Source organism: Mytilus edulis, chromosome 10, assembly GCF_963676685.1.
Source record: "Mytilus edulis chromosome 10, xbMytEdul2.2, whole genome shotgun sequence".
Taxonomy (NCBI): domain Eukaryota; kingdom Metazoa; phylum Mollusca; class Bivalvia; order Mytilida; family Mytilidae; genus Mytilus; species Mytilus edulis.
Genome location: NC_092353.1, coordinates 14,504,549 through 14,529,648, shown reverse-complemented (window position 1 = coordinate 14,529,648; position 25,100 = coordinate 14,504,549). Strand labels below are relative to the sequence as shown.

General features: G+C 32.4%; 2 protein-coding genes across 2 annotated transcripts; both read left to right on the top strand.

Annotated features, from left to right (window-relative positions):
* The first annotated feature begins 657 nt into the window (after window positions 1–657).
* LOC139493485 (trophoblast glycoprotein-like) lies at window positions 658–9,993 on the top strand. The gene is made up of 3 exons (XM_071281912.1): window positions 658–2,492; window positions 4,245–5,150; window positions 5,625–9,993. The coding sequence occupies exon 1, from the start codon at window positions 876–878 to the stop codon at window positions 2,049–2,051; it is 1,176 nt and encodes a 391-aa protein (XP_071138013.1). The 5' UTR covers window positions 658–875; the 3' UTR covers window positions 2,052–2,492; window positions 4,245–5,150; window positions 5,625–9,993.
* A 5,776-nt stretch (window positions 9,994–15,769) lies between these two features.
* LOC139493454 (trophoblast glycoprotein-like) lies at window positions 15,770–17,374 on the top strand. Its single transcript, XM_071281863.1, has one exon. The coding sequence runs from the start codon at window positions 15,958–15,960 to the stop codon at window positions 17,095–17,097; it is 1,140 nt and encodes a 379-aa protein (XP_071137964.1). The 5' UTR covers window positions 15,770–15,957; the 3' UTR covers window positions 17,098–17,374.
* Window positions 17,375–25,100: the final 7,726 nt, after the last annotated feature.

Sequence of the window (25,100 nt, the reverse complement as noted above, 5' to 3'; positions counted from 1 at the left end):
ATGTTATTTATATGTTTTTATATTCGGTCAAAAGCTTCTTCGAGCTTGTGTTGCTTATTTGTATCTATGCCGAATCAAAATAAAGTTTTCTTATCTTATCTTATCTTACTCGGGAAATAGCAAAGTTCACGAAGTCTAGTCTGATTAATCAATTTACCAACAACAACAAAAAAAGTCCGAGCAAAAAGGGGGCGTACGCCCTGCCCTCTATGCCCCCCTCTGAATCCGCCACTGACTTACTATGATATGACTTTACGCTTTTTAAAAATGGTTTGTTTTTTGTAGGGGACGGTAAGCATGGTAATTTTCATCTAGAACTGACCATAGTTAGCTATAAATACATTTCCATGTAACCGTAGCCAGTGCCTAGTTTTTATCATTAAAACGGAAATGAATCACGATGTTCTTCTTTTTAAATGAATTCAAACAGTAACATTTGAAAAAAAATTGAATTCTTTAAAAAAAAAAAAAGGGGGGGGAATTATTTGTATAGAAAGTACATGAAACCGACGAAGAGTTCTGAGATTTTGTAACAGATTGTTAAGTGCACAAAAAAGCGAAACTTCTTAAAAACAGGCCTAGAATGTGAGATAACAACCTTAGACGGGTGGATTTACTAGGCGGTATCTAAATCGGATTTTAATTTCAGTCTACACCGGTCTAGACAGGTGATTGAAAGGTGACATAAACAACAAGAGAAATTTTGAACGCGTGCTAAAACTCTGTTGTAAAGATTTTTTGATAGAATTTTTACGAAATTTTTTACCGTAAATATTGTGACAAGTAAGTTTGATTCAAGGAAATTAACTTTATTGTGTACTCAAAAAAACTTTGAAAAGTTTATGAAAGAAAGTTTACACGCCCGAAAGTGAGTCATGAAAGCAAGTATTGTTGTCGTTATTATATGTCTTATTGTACAGCAAACGAATTGCGAGAAAAAATGTCACCAAAAATGCATTTGTAACCCAAAAGTTCTCACCTGTAAAGGTTTTAATCAAGATGACATTGAGGGTGATGAATTTGCAAACTCAATTACAACTGATCTTGAAAGAATTCATATAACAGATGGGGATATTCCTGAATTGCCAAGAAATCTTCTTGGATCATGTGCTGACGACTCCAGTTATCATCTGAATGCTTTGAAAAAGTTAGACTTACAAAACAATGGGATAAAGAAAATAAATGGACAAACACTACACTGTGTGCCAAATTTGGAAGAATTGAACCTTGCAAATAATCAGTGGAACGTTTCTACAGTGCACACACGGACATTTACAAATATTCAAAATTTGAAAAAGTTGAATTTAAGTGATGCTTTGCATGACGAGATTGACAGTAAAGAACATATCAAACATCTTCGGCTTGTGTTCTTGGAAAGTCCATTCACCAAACTTGAAGTATTGGCACTTGACAACAACAAATTTTCGGTTTATGACGCAGATACTGCTAATACAATGTGTACATTTACATCACTGAAGAGATTAAATCTTGCTCACAACATAATTCCGAGCTTAACCTTTTATCATAAAAGGTGTTTGACACATCTGGAACACCTCGATTTATCTTACAATAGTATAAATACTTTTGAAGCATATTCTAACCACAATGGGCTACTATTTTCACTAGATCAGATTCAGAAAGTATCAAATCTTTCTGTCAATTTCTATGGAAATGAATTTGATTGTGATTGCCATATGCAGGATTTCCATGACTGGTTAAAGAGAACAGAAGTCCATGTTTTTAAGAAAAACATCCTGATATGTCATGACAGTTTGCACTTTAATAGATCCATAGTATCAGTCCCGTCAGCTGAATTTGTGTGTTTGTCTGGGGACAGTAGCAGTAACAGATCTCCTAGTAATGCAGCTGTTGGTGTTTTGGTCACAATGTTTGTCTTGCTTGCTATATTCCTGAGTGTAATTGCTTACATCAAGAGAGATACAATTAAACATTTTGTAACCTCATTCAAGAGACCATCTATGGCCAAGAGCCATTTGTTAGGTAATTATTCATCAGTGAATAATGAAAATGCAACAGACATGGAAGTTTAAAAGTTTAAATATCTACATTATTTACTAATTATAAAATAAATGTAGGTTATTTTTTTCCTGATACCTGTTAAGTATGACCTACAATGTACATGTACAAGTACCCTTTTTTGCTAAATTATTAGAAACGTTTATATTTAATACTTGTATTGTACATGTACATGCACTGTAGTCATGTACTATCAATGACTATGAGTATATGTTATGTACATGTATGTAATCACTATATAAAGTTTGCATTTGAATGATTTCTGAAAATTTGTTTGCATAAAAAAAGTGCAATGAATGGAAATTAAAATGATTCATTAATTCTATTACCATGATTACTCAATTAAATAAAAATATTGTGAATTTCCATAGAACATATTTTGATTTCCGAATTTACACAATTTATACATGTGTTATACATTTACAGATAAAACTGTTATAATCAGGGTTGGCAAAGTATTACCCGCCCGGGAAAACCCAGGTGGGAAAACCCGGGTTTTCCCGGGCTGGGCAATACTCCCTGAAATGGGTAATACTGGGCAATACTGGGCAATATGATTTTTTAAACTTATTTCAACACAAAATAGTTAAGACTTGTGGTGGTTTCATAGTATTATAGCTAAATATATACATTTTATTCAGATAACCATTGAGAGTCATTGTTAGAAGATTGAAAATTCAATTTCATTCTCTTCTCCACTAATTCTATGTAGGCAGAATACAAGATTTGTAAATTTTATGATACCTTATTAATTTCCTAGCATTGTTTCAATAATTCAAACTTTGCAAAAAAATACATTTTATTGCAGCATGGTAAATTCAAATAGAAATACAATCATATTGTTAAAAAAAACACCCTACAGGGTCATGTCATTAACACTTATAGAAATGAAAAGGCTGATTATTGTTACATAAACATATCTGTGCTCTAATCTGAATAATTACTTACTAATTAGTGATGTACATAGATATTATTTAAAAGGATTTTTTTCTGACATGCAGTTGTTAATTCTTAAAATTAATATTAGTTATAATATATATATTTGAAATAAATGAATTCTTTGGCTTTACATGAATGTTAACAATTTGACCAATCTAGACAGAAGGGTGATTTAATAGATTTTAAGGATATTTATTAAGACAGGCTTTTTGCTATTTATGTGTAATGTGTCTTCTTGTACACTTGTCTCAGAGTTGCTAGATTAATACATTCCCAAATGTATACACTTGTATTATAATTAAGTCTCTTAAAAAAGTATAAAACTTGTTTATAAATCAAAATGTATTACATGTATTAGAAATATCTTAAATGTATTGCATTTGTGTTTAATCACTGAATCCTCTTCAAAATTCAGGCCAGTATTTCATATTACCCAGTATTACCCGGTAAAACCCAGTAAAACCCGGGTTTTCCCAGTATTTCCCACTGGGCTGGGCAATACTCATAAAACCCGGGTTTTTGCCAACCCTGGTTATAATATATTATAATAGTCAAATGCATATATATATATTTATCCTGCAATTGGGTGTCCTACTATACAGATACAGCCCTACAGATATCGCTATGCTGTATCTGTATACTATACAGATATCGCTTTAAAGCTCCGCCCACTGCCGGACTGAGTATTGTTTGAACCTGTGTGACCTCAGAATGTGTATTCCAGTTGCATTCCAATGACGATAACAATTGTCGATTTCAAAACTTGAATGTGAATGATTGTGTAACAAAAACAACCATGTCAATTTCAGCATGGATGTTTAGTGAATGTCAAGTCTGAAGCGTAGGACAACTCGTACACGTCTGTTTCAAATTGGACAATGTTTTGTTATTTGTTTTTACTGTTGAAATTAGTTGTTATGTTAAAATAGATAATTATTCACCTTGAGCGATGTATTATTGTTGACCATTCGAGATTCTTTTTTTGCGAACCCGTCTTTAGCGTAATGTGTGATTTTGATATTACTACGCGGGCCTCAAGGGATTACAAATCGAAAATAAATGGTAAATATGTTAGTTTTTGTGTCTTTCAAAACACAAACAATATACAGAATTAATTGCAGGATAAAGACAATAACTGTTTAGTGTCTTTAAATATCAGCTGTATTTGTACTCGGCTCGAAACAGGTGTAGTAGCTCGCTAAAAGCTCGCATACACCTTGTTTCCTAGCCTCGTACAAATACAGCTGATATTTTAAGACACTAAACAGTTATTGTCTATATATACACATCATGTACATGTTAATACTTTAGTTTTTATGCCACTGATTTTGAATACATACATGTAATCAATGTACAATTTATACATAGACAGTATACATGTATGTACATGTACCTTAGTTTATTGTACAGTTATAGATTTACTATAATGTACATTTTGTACACAGAATATTTACTAGTATGTTTATTTCTAGTGAATATCCTGCATGTACAGTAAGAAATTGTAATAAATTATTTTACACAATTTTCAACCTCCATTTGCATGTACATTTCGCCACAGTTCCAGGACATTCCACACTCTAACACCAGAGTCTTTCCTGTACCAGGAAGAAGAAGAAATATTATTTATAAATGTACATGTTGATTTTTTTTAAGTTAATGATAATGCCATACATCATTTTTGTACATGCATACAGCTAAAGATTTGACTTTAACTTTTGAGGTCAAATTTACCCGGTTTGTTTTTTGGGAGAAATTTTGTTCCAAAAAAGTGATCAGAATGTATATATACATACATGACAAACCAACCATATTAATAAGTTTGTGGAGCATCAGTATGGTGATACAAACAATTAAATATTTTAAACCATTTAAACCTGTTGTTAGTGAAACAGCAAGCTATAAATTACAGGATGTTGGGTAAATATCAAACAGTGAGCAACCTTTAGAAATTATACCAAATTATTGAAGATAGATAAGTAGACATATTATAACACTAGAACACACCTGTGATATCGCGGGTCCGTGACTGAATTAAAGTGTATAACTATACGCAAGCCTTATTTTAGTATTAGTATTGTCATCTGATAAAGTCATGCCGATTATAAGATACAAAGTTTTCTCTGCTATCAAATCTTTCTGTTTGAACCCGTCGAACTGGAACTTATCAATTATTGGTAATATGGGGACGAAGTCCCCAATAACAGTAGAAAATTCAATAAAAAAAAAAATTCGGGAAAATTTCCCGAATTTTTCATTGTACTAATGAACTCAAAATCGTTCAATTTTTTTTATGTCATGTTTTGAAATCCCGGACCTGCGCAGAAATGTACAATATACTTCCTTTTTCCGGTCTCGTTTGTATGAAACTTTGAGTAAAATATATATTTATCAGTCTAGTATAAAATAGGAAGAAACGCGCAATACCAATTTCATTTTTAATAATTCCTTGATATGAAAAAACGTTACCTAATGATAGCGTTTCTTTGTTTACATTGCATATGACGTCATAATTTAAATAACGTCACAACTAAAATCCCTAACAACAGAACCAAACTCGGAAACGTTACGGTATTTCCGTTTCTTTTTTTTTTTGACAAATAATTAAGTTACAAAAAATTAATTCATACAGACTTCGTCCCCATTTACAGGTAATGCCTGCCTCATATTATTAATTATTTAGAAAACAAAAGGTCCTGGAATGGAGTATTTTTTAATCAACAGCATTGTCCTTTATTTAATACATGTAGTTATAAAGTTGAATTCTTTGATTCGCTGTTTTACGTCATGCCCGCTAACAAATTGAAAAGTACCTATACGCCTTATTTTTAGTCACAGATTTTTAGTATTCGTATTGTTATCTTAGAAAGTCTTACTGATTAAAATACTACAATAGGTAACAATTTGACAATTTAGTAGTGTCAACCCTGTGATTATGACCCGTGTATATATCCTGACTACACCGTTTGGTGGTGTGCCTGTCAGATGCGGAACGTACAGATAAGGTAAAAGGTAACAGGTTAATATACTATTGGTATCGGTATCGGACTGGACCCGGAACTTCTTAATCATTGGCAATATTAATTACGTGGAAAACAAAAGGGCCTGGAGTGGTGTAATTTTTTATCTACACCTTTGTACTATATTAGTTATATATAAAGTTGAATTCTTTGATTCATCGTTTTTACGTGATGACGGCTGACAAATTGGACCTCGTAATTTTAGTATTATAGATGTATAATGATTATGTTTGGCTCTGTGGTAAACAAGTGCAGATTGATTTACTCAGTATTTAAAATTTGAATCAATATTGTGAACATGGTTAAAGTGACACTGAGGTTTATAGTGTATATGCCAGGCAAGGTCAGATTTAACAACATGTGTTTTTTATTTTTGAAAATGTAATAAGATTTGTCAATTTACAAAACAAAATGATTTACAACTTATATAATTAACAAATATTAACCCAATTGTTAAAGGCCAGACAAAGTAATTTGATAGTAACAAATTGTTGTACATGTATATATTCACTATATTCATGAACTTATATTGACTTATATATAATAAAGCAGCATTTTTTGCATACATGTATGCTTATTATTTGTACATTGATAAAACATAATAAGTTACATCATGTACAGTACATTGTACATCGACTTCAACAGAATATTTTTATTTTTAGACCTTTTATAACTCATTCATGTGTAATGTACAAGCAAGGTTGACCTCTTTAGATAAATTTGTTTGATCTGTCAGATCTAAGGTTTGGTAAATAAATATAATTTTCTTCAAATTTGAAATTTCATAACACTCCAGTGCACTTTTAAAACATTGTCATTGTGTTGGTAGTTTAAATGGAGATTGAAATATTATTTTTATCAGAAATTTGATGACAGTACATTTTGTATTTATATAATCATGATAATGGTACCTAGTATAGTGTAGGTTAAATACATTTATAATACAAACTTTGTTTATTTAACTACATAATTGTATATATATACATGATATACATGTGAAATTTGAAGCGTTTAGCAGCTGATTTACCTGTTGCCAGAAATTTTTGTTTTTTTTTCATGATGTAATTTAAAAAACTTCATCACAAGATTGTTTGATGTACATGTTAAAGAGATTAAGTGTGCCATACATACATATATATTGACATGTATTTGGGGTTTTCTTCAATTTTTAGATAATATACATTTTTACATGTATATTGATTTTGTAAGAAGGATTATTGATGTTGATCTGATTATCTAAATGATTATATATAATATACATGTATACCATTTATAATGATCTGAGACTTTCAGCCAATACAAGTACACGTTCAATATATTTTAAAATTGTATTCAATGTATAATGTGTGAATTAACATGATTGTATGATTACTTGTAAATATGTTGATGATGTTTGGTCCCTTTTCTGCAACGTTGGTAGATTGATTAAGGTCCAAGGGATCATCATAGTCGAAATACCAATTGTATTTTTTTTTTTATGAAAACAATGAATTTGCCACTGTGTTACCAAGTGGTAAAAGGAAAATTTGGCAAAGAGGACAATTTGAATATTTTTGTTATTTTGGAGATGTTGGGGGGCTTTTTCACATGCTCTTAGTCTAAATTAATTGCTCCTTGTGAATAAATTATCTTAAAGGGATAGGGATCAACATGTACACAGGTAGATAAAATCATCTTGTTGGAAAGAAAATCACCAGATTATATATATATTATTTGACTTATCAAATTATTTGTTTGTTGCATTTTATTGTCATTCATACATTGTACATGTACATTTTAGTCTATTCAGAGTATTTTATTAATAAACATGATAAAGTACGTACCAAGGCATTATACAATGTACTTCTGTCTAGCTTGTAGTTTTGAAGCTCAACTGTTTTTTTCCCTTATCTTTCTTTTTTAATAGTGGTTTATTTAACAATAAGTGTTCTTATAATTATTATCATTCAGCTTTGCCATGTTTGCCTTAACTTTTTAATAACACAATGTTAACCTTTATGAAATGATTAAATGTGACAATTAAGAAGGGCAATTTCTGAGACTTTTCACTCCTTTTTATACATACATGCCTATAGCTCAAACACACTAACATGGTTGTATTTTTTTACACTGATAATTTTTTTCCTTTGTAGTTCTAAGGGAGTAGAGTTATTTTATTTTTCATTTACAAATAAACACATTTTTTTTAAAAGGGAGATTAATACCATGAATATTATCACAAATTTTACCCCACAATGCATCTAAGTAAAGTACCTGTTAGATGTAATTTAAATTCCATGTATAGTTTTCATTCCAGTTTAAAAAAATCAGAGTTGAGATATATGCATAGTTGTAACATTTAACTTGAATCTGCTGGTTTAATCTACATGTCTTTCAGAATGGTGCTTAAGTCAAGACTACATACACCATAATGCTAATCAGTTAATGTATATCACAGTAGACTACAGGTACATTAATATGTAGTTGCCATTTGATATAATTGCATATATATCATATGTATATAATTGAATTATTTGTCTTTTTTTTATTTTGACAAAATGAAAATTAGGAGATACAGTAAGGTTGTCAGTGAGATTGTTTTCTGTCAAAGACCACAGAACAATAATTCATATAAAAAGGGGGGAGTACACCAGTGGCTGATCCAGAAATTTTCATAAGTGGGGGCCCACTGACTGACCTAAGAGGGGGCCCGCTCCAGTCACGCTTCAGTGATTCCCTATATAAGCAACCATTTTTTCCCAAAAAGGGGGGGGGGGGGCCTGGGCCCGCCCCTCTAAATCCTCCTCTGTACACTAAAAATGTAAGTTATCTTATTGAAGTCATTAAATGATCAAAAATCTTATGATGACTGAGTTGGTCAAAATTAATTTTTTTCTGACGTTTTACTTTGTACTTTGGATTAATTCATAACAATACAGAGGTTTCATGGTTTTGTTCTAATACAATTGGGTATATCTTAGTAAGATGTCTTGGTTAATTTTTGTGCGCCATTGAGTTGCTCTCTCACTGAGAGAGATATTTATTATATATAAACTTGCCTTATATTCATAGTGGCAATTGAAACAATTTATTTTCTTTCAGTGATTTTATTTGTAAAATTTGTATTTTGAATTTTTCCATTTTTCCATTTAATATATACATGTGTATTGTATTGTTATAATTTTATTTAATTATAATGTTTATTCCCAACATATTTTTATAGCTCATTATAGAAAGTAATGTGTATAAATACATGTATATATTGTTAAAAGTTTTTTAGCCAGGTTGTGCCTTGAAACATTCTCTAATTGTTATTGGTTGTTAAAATAGGTTGTGCCTTTAAATATGTCTTTAAATCAGCATTTTATTTTTGTATATTTGACCAAAACAGAATATTGACCACCATGAAAATGATAAAATAGTTAACATTTATCATAGAAATTTACATTCCATAACTGTATTTTTTATTTTTAGTCATTAGTACTAGAATCATGATATGATCAAAATCAATGGTTGTGTTATAAAAATTTAAAGATTAATGAGCTCCAAGTTGATTCCATAATTATGAAAACATACAATTGGAAATTCAAGATTTATTCTTTAACATGATTGTCAAGGATTTTCTGAATTAAATGGGAGAGGGCATATCATTTCATTTTTTACTTTTTGTGAAAATGTCTATCAAAATAAGAGAAAATAGCCAGAAATTACAACGAAATAAAATGTAAATTCTGAAAGAGAAGGAGAGGGGATGATTTAATCTTGGTATTTTGCCTTGATAATTACATACATTTTGTAGTCAATTATAGTACAGGATTCTGTTTAAGTGTTATATCTCTTTGAAAACTGCCTTATGCAATATGTTAAGATTTGCCACAAAGTAATGTGATTAAATCATTGTTTAAATAGAAAAATGATTGTTAAAAAAAAATTCAATGTTACTATCTATATTTATGCATGCTTATAAATATTTCTTCCAGTTTATATTTTATATTTTACGAATAAAGTTTTTTTCTTCGAATCATCAGTTTATTTTTTATGTTAAGACATTTAACATTATTTACTACAATGTGATAAATTGGATTGATATCAGTGGCGTAGCCAGGGTTCATATGATGTGGATGCGAAACTGCGAAAAAAATTTGGGACCATTTTATGCAGAAAATGATATTTTTTTGACATTTTCCCTGTATGTAAATCCGACACTGGCTAGATTTTTGTTTAATTTCAAAATACCCACCAATATAAATGTTTCTCGAAGGATCCGAATTGACTCCCTTTTGTTGGAATTTGAGCCTACAAATGAGGTTTTTAATTGCTCTTCTTAACGTGTTGCAGGGGACATGGAAATATCGGACGTCCGTCCGTTAACGGACTTGTTAGCCCTGTCATGTGTACAATTCTTGCCATATTTTTGTGATTTTATATCATCAGCAATATTTTTGACTCTTGCGATAATAAGTCCTGATCGAATATTTTAACCAATTAATACCTTTGAAATATAAATTATAACGGAAATCCCACTGCATTTGGCCTGAAGCTTTTATTTCTCTCAAGATATTAATAAATAAAAATGCTGTTTTTGTTATTTCACTTGTATCTTGGATAGATAAAATATGAACAATGCGGGGACATTTATCGTTCTTTTATTGAAAATAAAATTAATATTTGTACCTAGATGGAAAAGGGAATTTATAAGTCCAAGAATTATCAAACTCCGTTATAAATACTAGCCGTGTTTCATGTCCCAGGAAATGATATCAGGATATGATTAATTAGTTGTTAACTAATAACGTTGTTATGTCATCCCTCTACTTGGCTCAATTTCAGACCAAACATGTCCGCAGATCTGCGTATCATGATCATCTTCTGCGCTTGCCGTAGCCGACGAAGCGCTACGATGTAGACTTTTTATGAAAAAGTCGAGAGCACTTTTCAGTGATTTATCCATAAACTAAATGAGCCTAAAGGAAAGACCACGTATACTGCTTCGAAAAAAAGTTGAACGCTATTCTCATATCCTCACTATTGTTACGTTTAGATCCAAGTACATCTGTGTGTTTCTGCTGCGAACACATGCAATTATACATTTATCTATTTTTTATTTTTTTTTGTCAAAATGATGTGGATGCTTGAGCATCTGAGCATACATGCAAGCTACGCCACTGGATATATTGGTAAATTAAGGTTAAATTTCTAGAGGAGAACACTCGAAGATCTAGAGCTACACACAGTTTCCAAATTATGGAAGTAGATATGAAACATTTCAAATGAGAAAAACAAATGACCTAATTTATATCAAGTAATTTACCAAAAACAAATATGACCAACATGAACCAACAACAACTGAATTACAGGATGACTTAGAACAGGCACATTGCTAATAGTCAGCTAAAATGGAAAAAAAGTATAAAAATTCATAATCTTAGCAGGTAATTGTTGCATTGTAAATCCTGCATCTTGTCTCAACAGATCAAGACAAAGTTAGTAGGTCTATACCACACTTTTTATTATCTGAAAGTCCTATTATATCATCAGACACTTCAGTCTCAAATTTAAACAAAACACACTACAGGTAACTTATTTGTTGATATCAATTTGTGATTTTTTTTGTGCAAAAATCAAACATTCTAAAACATGGTGTTGTCGCATATCAAAAGAAAGATCATCAAGTCTACATTACATATATATCATATTATTTCCAATCTCGAAAATGTAAGCGGATGGGGTCATTATTGTAAAAAGCGAAAAGTTTCAGAAGGTATGCTTGTCGTATATCAATCGAAAGGTCATGCAAAAAACATTACGAAAACATCACTTTTTTAGGAAAGACCTTTCAATTGTTTTACAAACAATTGAGATACTAGTTGTATATTATAATATTTTAGTATTGCATTCCTGCATTCGAAAACGAATTAGGAATGGCTTGCTTGTTATTTATTTTCCACACTTTAACACTACTTTTAAGATAAAAAAAAACAAACAAACAAAACAAACAACCACACAGTTCATTTAACATAACATTCTATTCATGTTGTTTTCTTGTCTCTAATTTTATGTCTAATCTTATCAAAATGGCATGTCATTGTTGAAATAATATTTAAAATTGGAGTTATCTTCCGTTGTCCATACATTGTTGTAGTTGGACCAAAGGAAGATCAACTTAAATTCATAGTAATGCGCCTATCCATCATATCAGTATAATAATCCAAGGTAAAAGCTTAGTTTTTTGTTCCTACTAGAAAAATGAATGCAATCTTTACCATGTAGTGCTCTTCAGGACCTTATATTTAAGTGTTTGCGATCCTATAGAAAAACTTGATCGATCCATTTTTTTTTTTGCTGTAAGAATATCTTATTTGCTTATTTGCAATAGACTATTTTCATATTACCGATTTTTGACTACGAAGTGTAAAATTATTCGATAGAGTGCTTCTCTGTCGTAAATTATGCTGGTACTCGGCCAATAAAAAGAGGAAAGAAATGAAGTAAAATCAATCTAACATTCGGTGCATCTTGGGGTGGGAGAATCGACCGCTGTTTTCTGATGTATTTTTCATGGTTAAAAAAATGTTTACATCCATATTTGCACCGACTGTAAGGTTGATTTTACTATTCTATTTCTATAAACAATCTAACAGAGGCCACCGAATGTTTTCTGAGAAAGAAAGACGACCACATGATGATTTTGTGATGTATCACAATCCCATTCAGTAAAAGGAGGTCTTGGGTCTGGATAAAACAAAATCTACTTCTCCACAAATTACAAGGAAGTTGTTTTACTTACTGATTTTGTGATACCACAATATCCCTGTGTACAAGGGGGTCTTTGGTCATACCCTGTATGGATAAAACAAAAATTGCTTCACCACCAATTACAAGGAAGTTGTTTTACTTACTGATTTTGTGATACCACAATATATCCCTGAGTACAAGGGGGTCTTTGGTCATACCCTGTATGGATAAAACAAAAACTGCTTCACCACCAATTACAAGGAAGTGATATTTTATTAATATTTGTCGATGGACAACTTTTCCTGAAGTATCTTATATAGGACAAATTCCAACAAAGTGGATACATTGATTAAAAACAAAGTAAAACAAGCTCAGTACTGTTCAGTATTTGGTACACAAATAGAAAATTGAAAATCTAATAATTATTCAGTGCAGAAAGATGAAAACAAATATCCAAACTCTGTACCCAAACGAATTTGGGCAAATTCAATTGTTTAGTCTTGTATTTGCCCCCATTCAAGATTAATAAAATTGAAAATTAAAATGGGGAATGTGTCAAAGAGAAAACAACCCGACCATAGAACAGACAACAGCAGAAGGTCACCAACAGGTTTTCAATGCAGCGAAAAATTCTCGCACCCGGAGGCGTCCTTCAGCTGGCCTTTGAACCTTAAACTTTCGTCATCAAGGCGTGTGCAATGTCATTAGACTAGTGATGTGTTTAAACGGTATATATAATTACGGTATAATTTGGTAGAATGTATATACGAGGGAAGCAGGGACCTCATTTCTGTTTTGCTATAATTTCAATCCAGCTATTATTCTCTTTTTGAATTATTTTCATTTTTTTTCCATTCCCAAAAAAAAAAAAAAATCGTTAACAGGGAGCGTTATTAACCGAACTGAACGTAGCGGGACCATTTATTTCCAAGATCCAATGTGAAGATAGATTTTTCAGATTAATCAAAGAGAGACGTCATACATCCTCTGAATCTAACACTGGGATTTATAAATAATCCAGGTAAAGCTTCACAACTCATTCAGTATATCTGGGTAAAAGGGTATTGTTTTAGAACGATGAAGTTTATGAACTTTTAGACGTTCAAACGTATTTTAGTTAATGAATCCCCCCCGCCAAAAAAAAAAAAGAAAAGAAAAAGAAAACAACAACAGACAACTAATATATATCATTTTCCAAGAGTTTCCACAGTTAAAAATTTTAAACTTTTTATAAGTTCGTTTTGAACAACACTGTTTGTACTTATTTGCTTATTATTGGACACAAGACAGTCAACCCCAAGTCCCGCTTGCACATTTTGGTGAGATGCATAGTGACTGTTGCATACACAGCAGTTCATGATGTTAGAGGGTGCCCTATTTGAGGTGTGATAAGATGATTGAAGCTGCTTATTTTCTCTTATAATATAAATGCACGTTTCAGCTATACATTTTATCAACAGGTTTTAGGTATTCCTATTGGCACCAATTGCGCTCCTTTATTAGCAGACGGCTTGAACATACCCTTTTATGGCCAAACTAAGACTTGCATTTGATTGATAAGTTCCACAGCACTTATCGTTATCTTGATGATATTTTCCGTTAAAATATATATAATCACGAACTGAACTTACTTTAGATAAATCCAATACGAACGGTAATAGCTGTCCTTTCCTGGATTTAGATATTTCAGTTTTATACGGGAACCCAAGGCTTACCATAAATTTATGCTAATAGGGACAATTTTTAGTTCCCTTTTTTCAATTTTCGTTTTATGGATGGCAATGATCCTTTAGCACCATCTTATCGTGTTAATACATCACAACTCGCGATCGTTCGCTTCGCGAATTCGCCCGTGTCCGTTGTGTCGTTTTCGATTTTAATGAACGTTATATGTATTACTGGTAAATCATTAAGTCAAAGATTTCGTTTCAACATATTACTTGAATGAAATGAAAATGGAAATGGAGAATGTGTCAAAGAGACAACAACCCGACCAAAGGGCAGAAAACAGCCAAAGACCACCATTAAAACCTTTACTAAATTTATTCATAGATATACAGATTAGATTTCTAAGTTTGATTGGAATAGCACCTCCTAATTTGTTTGGTGATGTTGTTTACCGAGCCCGGAAAATTTAGATAAGATCCGGGTAAACTTATCGATCTTTAAATAAACTTATTCTAAATGGTAACCAATTCAACACAGTGATAATAATTTCTTTTTTCGTTCATTATTATGTACATAAATTACGCTTTTAGTTTTTCTCGTTTAGTTGTTTTACAATTGTCATTTCGGGACTTTTCCTTAGCTAACTATGCGGTATTTTTAATTTCAAAAGTTTTTGCGGTAATTTTCCCCCTCCAATTATCCATTCAGAGTCAATATAAAAACTTGCATGTTATTTTTTGTTGTTGAAATTCACACATACAAAGACGTTTATCAAATTTTGTGATTTCTTATATCAAAAGAAAAGTGTTTTTGTTTTGTTTTATCAATTTCACAAAACAGACGCACATACGGGTTATAAGGTATCTATCTGTCGACTAGTTGACAGGGCCCTTATTATTTATATGATTTTTTATTTGTACTGACTTCAATCTTTGTATAATATAAAGATAGTAAATAAAAACCTGAAAGGATAACAAATTCTTTATCATAAAGATAAGATAAGATGTTTGTATTTCAATTATTTAATAAAGCAAAGTAATATTTTACAGAGATTTACATATTTCAGAAACACACAAATAACTATATATATTAGTTAAATTGTTCTATGATCTTTAATGGGGTAATTTATTTTTTAAATATGCACTTGTCGTTGCTTTGCCATATGATTTACCATAATTTACAGTATTTGAAGTGACATTGTTCTGATGCACTATTATTGATCTTGCTCCAACAAATCCATTTTTCCTTTTCACTCTCACATTGATTAGTTTTGATATTCTGCAGATTTCTTACTTTCCAAATGCCCACGGGAAATGTGAACAAACCATACAAAACTATGTTTACGATATATATTTAACGCATGAGTCGTTACTAAACGATCAATATTTTTAGTTCACCTTACATTTTAGTAAACCTATTTTAGGTGTGCTGTTGAACACGGTAAGTGTACATACAATGTACTAAGCTACCTGCGTAGTGGTATGTGTACTGCTGAGATTTTAAGTGATGATGCATGTTTATGTTTGTTTCCGAATGCACCACTTGTACATGTTGTAGAGACTACTTTTATTGATTCACCAAAATGCATCGTAATGAGATTTTGATATTTGTTATTATCATTTCATGCAGCTTTAAAGCGGTGGATTTGTGCCATAATAATTGTGAATGCACGGACAAAATTCTTACGTGCCATAATTTTACTAAAAATGACCTAAACAGTGTAAAATTTCATCAATCGATTACAGCAGTTCTGGAACAAATTCATATCACTAAAGGAGATATTCCAGAGTTAGATATAAGAAACTTGTGTCTTGGAGACAAACGTCTTGATTCCTTGACTAAGCTTGACCTTACAAGAAATGGAATAACTCGAATCACTCAGCCGTTTTCTGACTGTGTACCAAATTTGGAGGAGTTGGCGCTTTCTCATAATCATTGGAATGTGTCAACAATTGAAGTGAATATTTTTCAGAATATGACGAAGATAAAGAAAATTGACATGTCGCATGCATTCTTAGACAATAGTGACTTTATAAACATAGCTGATCTCCAAGCTGTTTTCTCAGATAATAATCTCCAAGCACTAGAAGAACTATCCTTAGATCATAATGAATTTTCAATATTTGATAAAAATTCAGCAAACGTTGTATGTGCATTTCCCGCATTAAAAAGACTGGATCTTTCTTACAACTTCCTACCAAAGATAACGTTGTATCATAAAACTTGTCTCCCTCGTCTGGAGTACATTGATTTATCTTGGAATAGTATCATAACTATTGACGATTATAGTCACAATGGATTGTTATATTCCCTTGACTTTATCCAAAGCGGTAAACTTCCTAACCAGACCGTGCTGACTGTCAATTTCAATGGAAATGAATTCGACTGTGATTGTGGCTTACTAGAATTCAGAAATTGGTTACTACGCACGGATGTTACAGTAGCAAGTAAAAACGAACTGAAATGTCACAACGGAAATCTGCTGAATAGGACTATTGTCTCAGTTCAATCAAACGAATTTAAATGTTTTTCAGTAAATGATAGTTCACCAACTGAACATATTGTGATAGGAGTTTTGGTTACACTATTAGTATTGGTTGTGTTAGTATTCTCTGTTTGTGTGTTTTTGAATAGAAACAAAATCAAGCGTTTTGTGAAATACCGTGTAAAATCACCAGGTGAGAATGAATACATGTCTGTAGACGACACAGTGGACGTATAAAATCACGAAACGGAACACTGCTTTGCTGTTTCCAACTTACTTTTAACATGTTTAATTTATTTGTTAGTTTTGTGATTTCGAAATGATGACTCACAGATAAGAATTTAATAAATAAAATTTAAAAAACATTTGTGTATAAATGTGTGTGTAACATTTTCATTTGGAGTCATAACAAAAGTCGTAAACCGATTGAAATTGATATTATTTTGGCTTTTCTGAATTTTTTAATCTGTATATTGCTTCAAACCACACCCTAATAAACTCATCTTAAATACCATGCTTTCATTTTATTTAACACCAGACGCCGTTTCGTCTTCATAAGATTCAACAGCGATCCACTAAAATAAAAATAGATAAAGTGCGAAAATTACTCTGTCATGTCTGTATGTACATGGTATACAACAAGATGAAATTTTATTGTCAATAGTCATGATAGTGAATACAATGATTCTGTTTTCTATCCAGGTCACGTCTCTGACCACAGTCAGATGGGAGAGCAATGTTATATTTTTACATAAACATACCAAATAATACTTTTATTTGATTTCACCGAAGTATGTAAATAAAATTATTAACATGACGGGGGCCAGTAGTGGAGCAGATATGTTTATCCTTCTGGAGCACCTGAGATCATCCCCTATTTTGGTTGTTCGTCTTGCATCGCCTTTATTAAATTATGTATTTAGTGATTTGAGGTATTGCTTGTCCATTCCTCGTCTTCCATCGTTTACCATGGCTTTGTCAGTTTCGCTTCGACATATGAGTTTCAAATGCCCCCTTTGTGTCTTCATCCTTTTTTTTTTCTTTTTTTTTTATCATGTTTATTGTAGTCTAGTTATAAATAGTTTAAATAAGAAAAAGACAGATACATTGTTTAGATAAGAAACAAAACGGATAAATTATCTAAATAAGAAACAAACAGACACTGTTAAAATCTCATCATACTTTGAACCACACTATTATTTTATTTATTATTATTACTTTTAGGAACGACATCAAAAGTTCAATGAAGGATAAAAAAACTTAATTCACACATTTTTTTCACTGACCCCCTCCCCCTCTTAACTTAATTTGGAAAAAAATTAATTACCTATATGGATATATCATGTATATGTAAAATCGATTTTAGATTAACAAAACTTGCAGTAATGTTAACCCCCACCCCCAAACTATTTGATTTAAGTTTTTTTATCCTACATCGATCTTTTGATGTCGTCCCTTAATGTTAAGTCTGTTTTTGTTATATCTATTTTACGTGACTGTATTTATGTATCCCGTCAAACTTTGAACGACACAATTATTTCATGTCTACCTGTGCGAATTTCAAACGCGCAATTTTACACCAGTACTTAAAACCCTCTATCCTTTATGGGTGCATTTTACATAGATAAATTAAATCGTATAATATAAACAAAATGAGGATGTTAAATTCGATGTATGCCTTTTTGTGCTTCTTCGTTACATTTGTTGTTTTTATAGTGATTTAGATGATAACACAATGTTGACTGCTGTACCCTTATTTTTTTACCTTTTTACCTATTGTGTCTGTTTGTTTTGTTCACGTATCGGTGCCAATATAATGAAATTTGATGCGACTGTCATACAAGTGAGAGGTTTAGCTAGCTATAAAACCAGGTTTAATCCACCAGTTTCCACATTTGAAAATACCTGTACCAAGTCAGGAATATGACAGTTCTTGTCCATTCGTTTTTGATGCGTTTTGTTATTTGATTTTGCCATGTGATTATAGACTTTCCGAATTGATTTTCCTCTGAGTTCAGTATTTTTGTGATTTTACTTTTTACACTAAAAATCGGTTTTGCTTGTCTGTTTGTCAAAGAAATCTTGTAATTCAATATTGACTGCTGGAAAGAAAGAATAAAAACGCCCATAAAATGTCTTTTCTGTGGTCTGAACAGGGAAATATAAAAAAGAAGATGTGGTATGATTGCCAATGAAACAACTCTTCACAATAGATCAAAATGACACAGAAATTAAGACCTATAGGTTGATGAACCGTACGTCCTTAAACAATGAGAAAAGCCAATACCGCATAGTCAGCAATAAAAAATCCCGAAATGACAATGTAAAACAATTCAAACAAGAAAACTAACGACCTTATTTAACTAGAGGCTCTTAAGAGCCTGTGTCGCTCATCTTGGTCTATGTACATATTAAACAAAGGACACATGGAATTATGACAAAATTGTGTTTTGGTGATGGTGAGGTGTTTGAAGTTCTTACTTTATTGAACGTTCTTGCTACTTACAATTATCTCTATCTATAATGAACTTTGCCCGTTAGTAACAGAGGAAATTATTTTGTAAAAATTTTCAAAAAATTACCAAATTAATGAAAACTGTTAAACATTGACTATAAAGGGCAATACCTCCTTACTTTGCTGAACATTATTGATGTTTACAGTTTATCTCTATCTATAAAAGAGGGACGAAAGATACCAAAGGGACAGTCGAACTCATAAATCTAAAACAAACTGACAACGCAATGGCTATAAATGAAAAAGACAAACAAACAACAGCACACACGACACAACATAGAAAACTAAAGAATAAACAACACGAACTCCACCAAAAAACTAGGGGTGATAGTATTCAAGATAATAACCAAAAACGACAAAATGTTTTTAAAATTACCCATTAAGGGGCAGCAACCCAACAACCGGTTGTCCAATTCAACTGAAAATTTCAGAGCAGATAGATCTTCACTTGATAAACAATTTTACCCCATGCCAGATTTGCTCTAAATGCTTTGGTTTCAGAGTTATAAGCCAAAATATACATTTTACCCCTATGTTCTATTTTTAGCCATTGCGGCCATCTTGGTTGGTTGGCCAGATCACCGAACCCATTTTTTAAACTAGAAACCCCAATGATGATTGTGGCCAAGTTTGGTTAAATTTGGATCTGTAGTTTAAGAGGAAAAGATTTTAGTAAAAGTTTACAGACGACGGACGCCAAGTGATGAGAAAAGCTCAGTTGGCCCTGTGGGCCAGGTGAGCTAAACATGAACAAAAACAATGATGTAACGCATAAACAAACGACAACCACTGAATTACAACCACCTGACTTGAGACAGGCACATACATATAGAATGTCGCGGGGTTAATATAAAAAAGAAGATGTGGTATGATTGCCAATGAGACAGCTGTCCACAAGAGACCAAAATGACACAGACTTTAACAACTATAGTCCACCGTATGACCTTCAACAATGAACAAAGCCCATACTGCATAGTCAGCTATAAAAGGCCCCGATATGACAATGTAAAACAATTCAAACGAGAAAACTAACGGCATTATTTATATAACAAATGAACGAAAAACAAATATGTAACACATAAACAAACGACAACCACTGAATTACAGGCTACTGACTTGGGACAGGCACATACATAAATAAATTTGGCGACGACAGTACAACATTAGAACGAACTATAAAAATCAGTTGAAAAAGGCTTAACTCATCAGATGGACAAAAATACAATTGGACGTGGACGGGTACTTGTACATCCCGACAACAACAAGACACTAGGAACAGATCTGAGAGTACTCGCAGTTATCTGACAGCTTATTCAAAGCCACTAACAACTAATAAAATATCATGCATCTAAGACTAAACTATCAATTCGTACACATCCAACATCCAATGGATTTAGTGTAAAGGCTTCATAAACAGTCAGAGTAAAACATGACCTTGTGCAATGCCAAGTTACAGGTATCGACAGATTGTAGATCCACGAATGTGTATGTGTATACTAGTATAACTTAATAGTATTATTTAGTTTGCTTTTAACTTACTGATAACAAAATCAATATTTATACCAATGAAAACAAATGTTCAATGATCTTATTACAGTGTTGAATTGGTCACCTTTTAGAATAAGTTTATTTAAAGGAGCAATAAGTTTACAAGGATCATTTCTAAATTTCCGGGTACGGTTAACAACATTTCTGTAAACATGAGGATGTGCTATCCCGTTTGAAATAAGTCTTCTACAGGTACAACCAAACTTCAAACCCAAATTTTTGGAAAAATGACGCTTTCAGCGGCATGATTCCGATACTATTGACCTGAACTTACATTACATTTCTCTGCCTACCGCGCTTGTTTCGTATTTACTTTCCATTACATTTTTCCGCCTAACGCGCTTGGTTTTGTATTTACTATTTTACATACAAACTGGAATCTGCTTTTGTTATCATTATTGTGTAGTAATCAACCTGGAACCAGCTTACATAATTTATTTACAGAATAAAACATTTTGACCTGTTCATATGTTTATTGCAACCACAATGGTATTATGAGCTTTCCCTTTGTTATATTTTTCATAAGCTTTCGCTTTTATCTACGTTATAAACAAATAGATCCGTTTTGAAATGGTTCTAGACTTTTCTCACACCAATGATCAGCGATCGCTAGACAAAAAAGTTCTCCTAAATAACCTAAATAATGTCAGCCTTTCTTACCATTTCAACTTAACAACCATTAAAAAAGTATTAATCGAAATCACCTTGACATCCATTGGATAGAAACTGGTCTTTATCCAGATTTACGAAGTTTTGAATAATCGGAAATGAATACCAACGCGGTGCGTATGAATCGTCTGATTACAAATGGTCCGGCCCTTCTTGTTACCAAAAAGATCGAAGTGTACGAACACGATGTTGTTAAGAAACTCATAAATATATTTTTATAACTTGATTGATTATGTGAAATAAACTAAAACATTGTTAAAACATAAGATATATAATTAATCGGGGGAAAACTTGATAGTCTTTTCGTTTTACAAACGACTGCCTTTATTATAAGAAAATATAATGTGTCCGTGTTGGTCCACTTTCTACAAATCGAAGTACTGAATATATTAATTGCGACTGGTTTACGTTTCTGTTTCATTTCTCAGGATAAATGTACAATTATCGATATCGATAGTTACGTTCGTACACATTAATTTGACAATCTTTTCTGCATTACTTGTCAATCTAAACTTCAAATATGTTCAAATGACATAGAAAGGACGTTATATTTCCTACTAGTCCGGTCGGGATAGCGATAATTAAAATTTACTAGTCCGAGCTGAAAATTTAATACTAGTGTTGGGCATCGAGCTAGTGGTTAACGACACAGACTGGGCCGCAGGTCCGACTCAATCTTTGTTTACAAAGTTACAGCAGCAGAGTCTGTAACAGACTGTATCTGTATGATATGGAAATGAATTGATGCTGGCTTTAATACAACGGTTTGAGAGATCGCCGCCGATTTATTGGCGGGGTGTGGGAACACATTTGTAGCTCTCTACGTTTGATGCGTACACAACAGTGTCGTCTAGCTAGTTCGACGCGAACACTATACAAATTAATATTGTACGGTGTTTTACTTGGAGGAATGTCAATACACTCACAGTCAAGAGTTATTCCTCACTTGCTTTTCCACAATAATTGTTGTGTGGTATTCTTTGAATTTCTCAGCAGTTATGGTTCTCTTCGGACATGCTTTGTTGAGGAATTCGTCTAGTTCAATAGCGTGAATCATCCCTCAACTACTTTTTACATAAACACTAATTTTGGCTTCAACGCCTTGTGCGTCCTTGTCTGGAGATCTTGTTGTAGTAAGTTCCAGTTTGGCTGCATTTTGGAGACATATCTATCATCTCTTGACTTGTAATCTTTGATGATAAATTTTGCCGCTTGACATCTATCCTTTCAAACTTTTTTAATTTTTGTTACCGGAGAGGGGGCACATACTATGGCTCCATATTAAATTTTGAGATCAATTACCAAAGGTCTAGTTCATTGTTCTAATCTGACACAAATTTCAATAAATGGAATGCCACGCAAGATGAAAATATATGGTGACCCACTATAACAGCATACTTACTTGGAATTGTGTTTAATTCCATGATGGTTCAATGCAATGGCATCAACTTAAATGGCAGGGCCGTATCTAGGGTTCGAATTCAGAGGAGGCAGGGGTTTGGTGTCCGCCGATTGAGGCCCCTCAGTAAAATGGCTACAAATAACCCATTTTCCTTCGATTTACTTACTTTAAAAGAGGGACGAAAGATACCAAAGGGACAGTCAAACTCATAAATCTAAAACAAACTGACAACGCCATGGCTAAAAATGAAAAAGACAAACAGAAAAACAATAGTACACATGACACAACATAGAAAACTAAAGAATAAACAACACGAACCCCACCAAAAACTAGGGGTGATCTCAGGTGCTCCGGAAGGGTAAGCAGATCCTGCTCCACATATGTGGCACCCGTCGTGTTGCTTATGTGAAACATCAGTATTGCTTGAACCTGGAAACAATTTTTATGCAAAAACAACATGAGATTGCTGTTCGGGATGAGCCAAGGCTCATGGGTCATGGGCAGAGTTGTTATGGAATATCAATATGGCAGAGAAGTGGTTTCAAGTTTCATATAAAGCGACCTGACTGACATGAAATAAAAAATCAAAAGAGTATCCCTATTTGTCTAATCTTCAAGGTGAAATAAAACTTGTATAACAATATTATGCTATTGTGTAAATCTAAAGAAATCGAATTTACTTCAAGTAAAAGAAATAACTATGTCACTAGTAACTTATGTAATGAGTATGTGGGTAATTAGTCCTATAAAATATGACCTTGGGAGCATTAAGGGACGACCATTTGATATTTTGGGGAGTGGGGGAGGAGGATTTGTTTTTGATCAGTTATTTATTTTAGTTACCATTTAATCAATGACTCCTCCTCCTCTGCAAAAATGAATCTTTTTATATTCCCGACTGCGTAAGGCATACATACATATAAGTTTGTTTGTTACAAAATGCATCTTTAAAAGGTATTGGGAAACATATAACGCCGAGCGGAGCGAGACAAAACTTTTATGAAGGGTTTTGGATCCACTGATATAGCTATAGAACAAATGATGCAAACGCATGCTTTCTGGGTGTTCTGAAGACCCTTTCGTAATCTGAAAATGCAAGTTTTGTTTTAATAATTTGTTGACAATATTTTGGTCTCAAAGTAAAATGTATAAATTCAGTTTCTAGGGACAACATCAAAAGACCAATGTGCATGATAAAGCAAAGATGGAATTTACATACATAAGTCTGTGGCTGCAGTTTTTGGGATACGATTGCTTTCAAGCAATCTGTAGACTTTTACCGTTGACTCAGGGCTGCATTCCCTCACGTCAATCATTTTATAGTAAACATTCAGCAACATCTCAGATTCTTATGATTGTCTTGCTTTAAAAGGTAAAAACAAGCAAAAGGATTGAACATAAACAACTTTCCTGTAATGTTCTTCTCATAATCTTCATGTTTGATATTTCCCTTGACCTATATGCGTGTTTTTAACAACACGGAAAATCAGGATTAAACAGTATTTATATTTAGTATTTTTTATAAATTTAGAAACACGTCAGAGGGAATTCCCTAGTTTGATAAATGCGAGAGTTCTCTAAATTCCGATAATTCTATTTCTGTCATATAAGAACTGAAGTGGAGTTTTTCCATATTTTACCGTTATAAAACTGATATTTGATACTGTACTCTCATAAAGAAATGGAGAACCATTCATCATATCATTTAATAAACGTTCTTGTTCCAAATCGCAAGTCACGGGTTTGTTTATGTATTAATGCGCATGTGTATAGATTTCTTGATTTCAAGAGGTATCAGATTGAGTGGTTGCTCTGGATTCCCCGCTTCATTGATTAATTTGAAACTCATAGGATTCTTTCTATATCTGTCTGCTATTCAGGGATATTGCTGTTGCATAATTTTAAATCATATGCATCATTTAAATTGAAATAAATGTAGTGTTTACCTATAACAACCCTTCAGCCGAAATGGTGTCTTCCATATTATCGTTTCGAGTTGTCTCCCTTCCGGAAGTATTTTCCGTCAAAATCGAAAGTCGAAATACAATACGACTCGTCAAGAAAAATTAACTCGTTAGATGTCGATAAACGTCGTTTTATATTAAG

Bases quoted from the DNA above. Each gene is read 5' to 3' on its own strand.
- LOC139493485 (XM_071281912.1), top strand. From the start codon at position 876: ATGAAAGCAAGTATTGTTGTCGTTATTATATGTCTTATTGTACAGCAA.
- LOC139493454 (XM_071281863.1), top strand. From the start codon at position 15,958: ATGCATCGTAATGAGATTTTGATATTTGTTATTATCATTTCATGCAGC.